This window comes from Struthio camelus, chromosome 1, assembly GCF_040807025.1.
Source record: "Struthio camelus isolate bStrCam1 chromosome 1, bStrCam1.hap1, whole genome shotgun sequence".
Classification (NCBI taxonomy): Eukaryota; Metazoa; Chordata; class Aves; order Struthioniformes; family Struthionidae; genus Struthio; species Struthio camelus.
In genome coordinates, this window is record NC_090942.1 from 27,973,874 (window position 1) to 27,979,154 (window position 5,281).

Sequence of the window (5,281 nt, forward strand, 5' to 3'; positions counted from 1 at the left end):
AGTCTTACTTAACAGTGTTTGAGGTAAGGGCACTTACGGCACTTGTGCGCCGGTGTGAATGGTTGCTGCTTTGTACCGGTTGTGGTGCTTAAGCCGTGTGGCAGCAGCACTTCAGCTGTTGCCGCCTTAAAGGCGTTCTGCAAGTGAACTTGTGGAACGTCCTTGGTGCCAAGCACGTCGTTGCCAAGTCTTAAGCGGCCTCCTCAGGCTGTGCCAGGAATTCCATTTGCCGCTGGTCGCTGAAGATCCCCCTGGAGCTTTAAATTAAGCTGTGCTCTGCCCGGATGGGGATACCTAAGTACCGTCGGCTATTAGCGGAGGGCCTGAGGAAGGTGTTCTCCAGTGTGCGTGGCACCTTTGCCCCCGTGAGCCCCTCGCTAGTAGCGGGTGGTCTTTGCTTTAGTGGGGGTCGGGGGGAGGGTGGTGTGGGGGGAGAGAGGGGTGGCAGGCACCAGTTTCTGTCCCTCGGTCTTAGCCTGGGTGGTGGAAATATTGAAGTGCTGCAGTTTGCGTGGGATTCTGTCCCCTGGAGTTGTGGGGCCGGCCCTCGGCTAGCAGAGAGAGATGTCCTGCCGCACCTTTGTGAGGAAGGCTGTGCGCACCTAGTGCTTCTAGGTGCCGTGAGTGAGTCGTGTGTGCCATTTCTTCTTCCTGTCCGGAAAGCGTGAGAGCGGAAGAAAGCCAGGGAAGGAGCTGGCAGAGTGGAAACAACCCGCAGAAGCCCGCCTGGAGGAAGAAATGAAGAAAAACGTTGCACTGCAGAAAGAATGCAACAGGTACAGCCGTTGAGTACTTGTAAGAGCTGTCGAATGAGCGGGGAGTCAGGCGTTATGTACCTTGCCCCTGAGACTCCGAGTACGTATCTGTTGGTGAGCGAGCTCAAGGCTTGCGTTAGGTCTTGCAAGTGGCTTCTGTAGGGGAGCGTGCGGTTTTAGGTAGGTGGAAGTGCAGGCAGGAGGGCAGTTGTCCTGGGAAGAGAGGGAGGGCGGGAGGGCAGGAAGAAGTCGCTTGTGTCTTGTGCCTGTTGTCAGGCAGAGGGAGAAGCTTCATGGGAGCAGATGAAATGTTGACTGGGCAAGTGATGTGTGGGAGGGGAATGATGTGGGTGGGTGGGTTGGTGTGGTGTTTTGGCTTGGTGTCTTGTTCTGGAAGTCCTGGCCTGTCCGCCATGGTACAAATGAAGTAAGCCCCGCACCGTATGCGTGGTGCTTAGGGAAGTGCATGCGTAAAGGCGGACTGTGCTTGGGCTTCCTACTTTACTTGCTAATGTGCTGTGCAGGTCGAAGAGGCTTCTGGAGAAAGCTATGAAGAAAGTGAGGGCGTATGAGAGGCGGGCGCAAGAGTCCCAGATGAATTTCCCGGGCGAAAGGGAGGACCCGTGTTCGGGAAGGGGCAGAGAAGTTGCTAAATTACGAACAAAGGTGAGCTTTGGCTGGCTTGTTGTGGTGCTTGTTGTGGAAAGCTGTAAGATTCTTTTCCTGGCTGTTGGGTTGTGGTGTTAATTATGTGGTGGCCGTGTTTGAAAAGAACGGCTGTCTCTTATGGTCCCTGAAAAAGCCTGTGTAATCCTTTGGGAAGTGAAGAGGCGTTGCGATAGCGGGGCACTTGTGAGCCTGGGCCTTTCTGGGCGAGAGCCCAGCTTGAAAGCTTGAGGCCCTGGCAGCATCTTTGAGGTCTGACAGATGAATTTGTGCTCTGGAAGACCGGTAAGTAGGACCATTATAAGCCTAACCACAGTATGAAAGGCAAGGACATCGGAAGCATAGGTGTGAGAGGTGTGGAAAAGGTGCGTTTCTGCGGAGAGAAGACGACGACGACGGCGGCAGAGTTTTAGTTGACCTTTGGGGCCTACTGAAACCCTGGCACTTCTTTGTTGATTGTCTTCTAAACTCAAACCTGTGTGTGTGTGTGTGTGTGTGTGTGTGCGCGTGTGTGTGCGTGTATGTAGAAAGAGATAATCATTTCTGTTTCCTCTTTCCTGAAGCTTCAGGTATACCACTGTAAACAAGTGAATACCTTGTGATTATTGTATATTGTTGTCAATATGATTACAGTTGTTATCGTTCCCGTTCATTAGTTCATTACACTCGGTTACTTACCTGTTACAATAGTAAACTCATTCCTAAGGAGTAGGGACACCTACACTACCAGCCGACCCTGTTTAGTGTCGGGAGCCCGCCGAATTACCTTACCAGGGCAAAATGCCTCTCAACTGGTTCGGTCGTTCTGCGGAGGCCTCCCGGCACAAAGGGACACGCTCGGTGGATTGTCACAGAACTGCGTACGCTTAGACCTCTGGGTCTGCTTAGGTGAGTGAGTCCTTTCCCTGTGTGCAGGTCCGTGAGCTGTGCTGCTCCCTGGAGGCAGAGCGGAGGAAGTCGAGGCAGCTAGAGAAAGCAAACGAAGGTGCGCGAGAAGAGTTGGCTTGGCTGCATGGGAGCCGTGACAAACTGCGGAAGAGCAAGCGGCAGCTGGAAGAAGAGGTGGTTGCGCTGAGGTGTCGCTTAGAGGCCAAGATGAGGGATCAGAGGCACAGAGAAGAGGATAAAAGGGAGATTGAGCAAAAGGCTGGGCAAGAGCTAAGGCAAAAACTACAGGAAGTCAATCTCTTTCTGCAGGTGAGCTCCCTTACCGCTAGTACGCGCAGTCCGTTTGTGGCTTGTCATTCATTCTTTACTGTTGTCATTTCTCGGTATGTTATGCTTGTGCCGGTCAGTGCTGTGGGGTCATGGGCTCGTTATAGCTTCAGGAGGTTGCTGAAGGGTGCGAGCTTGTTGGATGCTTGTCCTCAGGCATTCTGAGATGTGGTGAATAATCTTCTTTACGCACCTCGGTCACTGGCGAATCTGTAACAGCGCCAAGAAAGACGAGAATTGCAAGTGGACTAGTGTCTTAGAGAGACAGAGGTGGCTTGAATCAGAACTAGCTCTGATTCAAAACAAAACAAAGCAAAGCAAAAAGTTGCGCTGAGAGAGCCGGTTTCTTTCTGAACGAAAAGGATGATGTAATGGGGTGCTTTTGGGTTTTGCCCTTGATTGTAGAGGGCAGTGAGGAGGCCCAGTTGGCTCCCTGGGTGAGGTTGTGCTCTTCAAAGTGGGTGTGTGAAAGGGCCTGGGGGGAATGATCTCTTTTTCTTTCCTGGGGGTTGAAACTGCATTATCTGCTTCAGACACAGGCAGCCGCCCAGGACCGAGCGGAACAACTAAGAGCCGCTTCTGCAGCTTCCGCGGTAGGCCGACTGCAGCAGAGAGTTAGGCATTTAGAATATGAATTGGCTCTCACAAAACGCCTGCAGTGAGAGAGCGCTAACGAGAGGCTTGCGGAAGCTGCTGCTGCTGCGCAATGCTATGAGCCCTGCAGAAGCCACTCTCTGGCAACGAACCCGGTGGGCAGCGCTTCCTCTGTGACGGAGAGAGTGGAAGCTCATATGGCTGAGGTAAGGCATTGGGAATACCTGTTATTCTCAAGCTGAAAATGAGCATCCGTTCCTAGCTCCACCGCGCCCAATCTAGGAGTCTAGACACGCCTGCTGACCCTCAGAGCGCTGCAACCTCGGCAAAAGCTCTGGTCCGGGCGCGCCCCAGAATTAGCAGTCCGTGTGACGGCATGTTCCTCACAGCGTGGTGAGCAGCGTGCCCTGAGGTTTGGGAAGCGCATGCCGAGAGTGGGGCAAGGGAGCACGTGATTCTTCACAAAATGCCGTGATCCGTTCCCGCCTTTGCACAGAGTGGGGGTGTGGAGAAGCTCTCGAGTTGGGGATTGCTTTGTGAGACGGTTAATGCCATAGAGTAATGGGAACGCTGGGCCTTGGTGGACAAAGACTTTCTCTGTAGTGGGGGTGATGTTTCCAGTGTTTATTCCCATGTTGCAGTTGGCTTGAGAAGCTAATGCTACAAGAATGTAGCTACTGAGGCCTTAAGGGTATCTTGTCTGTACTTGCAGGTGCGGCGGGAATGGTCAAAAATATCGCTGAAGAACTTGAGCAAGGTAATCTGTCAGGATCTGTTAGCGGTGTTACCAAGGAAGAGGACGGTTCCTCCATTTTGAACACAACTACTGGAAAGCTGCCAAGCTCCTGTGCTAAGCACAGTTGTTTTCTACTAGCTTTCCAACCTAGAGCTCTGCGAGGCAACTTGCTGCTTATGCAAATAATAGTCGTACAGAGTCGTATGCAGTTGCCTTTAGATCACAGAGAGGAAAAGCGGCCTATGCGCACGTTCAGCCCCTGCCCCCGAGCCCTGAGCAATTCCACCTCTTCAGGATAATTGTTTCTCCAGAGTTGTGGCTTGGCGGTGACTGGGCCTGTTGCAAAGCAGGTAGCCCCTGAGAGCAATTCCTTCTGTCCCAGTAGCCTTTACTCTCCTAGCGAGTGGCCAGCCGTTGCGCTAGAGCTCTTTCCGTTTGCTAGGACGGACACAAATCCGTGGCATTGAATCCGTTTGCATTGTGACTGGAGTTGCCTGTCTCCTGGGAGTAATAAGGTTTGTTTGCTTTGGGGACCTTTTCCTACTGCAACACTAACATAGGGCATTTTCTCCCCTCCCGCTCTCGCCCCGCCCCTTCCCCAGCAATGGCTGAGCTGAACGTTGGATCGGCTGGAGCTTCTCCCTGGGCATCTACTGAAGGATCTTCAGAAAACGTAGACCAGGAGCCGCTTTCCAGGGCAACGCAAGAGTGCCGCGATGTTTTGACAGCCCCGTTCCAGAGAGCTAAGAGTGGTTATCCTGAGACTACTACCTCCTGACAGAGGGACTCGCGTTACCAGGCTGTGAGGAAAAGCAACCCTTGCCACTGTTTTTGTACGAGTGCAACAGTGCGGTGTAGCCAATAATAATAACGTGCGGTCTTTAACTGCAAGTATTGTGTTCCAACTTGGTATTTAATAAATGTTGTAATCTAGTAGGTCTCTCCGTTTTATTCTGTTCCCCTTCCTGACTTTGCCTGCCCTGCGCATATGACTGTCCCCTCTGCTCGTGTCTCTTATGGAGTAGTACGTGTTGCATTGCTGCCAAATGGTGGATGCTGGTGGAAGTCTGGCCTGCTGCGGCATTTGCGGGCAAGGGCTGCGTTTTGTCCCTGCGTTTTGCGAGTTGTTCAGCGCTAGCCAGCACGGATGATGGAAGTCATGTTTTTGAAGGCCTAGCCAGGCTTTCTTCCTGGGCAGGCGCTTAGCCCTTCTGCCTCGCGCTGGTCTGACCAAAAGTCACTTATGCAGACAGCTCCAGGCCTGAGGGCAGAGAGGCCGTTTGTCCAAGGGAGAGCTCAGCTCTGCTCTGCTCTG

General features: G+C 52.8%; 1 protein-coding gene across 1 annotated transcript; it reads left to right on the forward strand.

Annotated features, from left to right (window-relative positions):
• Positions 1 to 1,285: 1,285 nt before the first annotated feature.
• On the forward strand, positions 1,286 to 4,897 carry LOC138065756 (ankyrin repeat domain-containing protein 26-like). Its single transcript, XM_068931175.1, has 3 exons — positions 1,286 to 1,421; positions 2,337 to 2,618; positions 3,170 to 4,897. The coding sequence occupies exons 1-3, from the start codon at positions 1,305 to 1,307 to the stop codon at positions 3,296 to 3,298; spliced, it is 528 nt and encodes a 175-aa protein (XP_068787276.1). The 5' UTR covers positions 1,286 to 1,304; the 3' UTR covers positions 3,299 to 4,897.
• Positions 4,898 to 5,281: the final 384 nt, after the last annotated feature.

Coding starts and splice junctions, on each gene's coding strand:
- LOC138065756 (XM_068931175.1), top strand. CDS start 1,305: ATGAAGAAAGTGAGGGCGTATGAGAGGCGGGCGCAAGAGTCCCAGATG. Junction 1,422..2,336: donor TTGCTAAATTACGAACAAAG/GTGAGCTTTGGC, acceptor CCCTGTGTGCAG/GTCCGTGAGCTGTGCTGCTC. Junction 2,619..3,169: donor AAGTCAATCTCTTTCTGCAG/GTGAGCTCCCTT, acceptor TATCTGCTTCAG/ACACAGGCAGCCGCCCAGGA.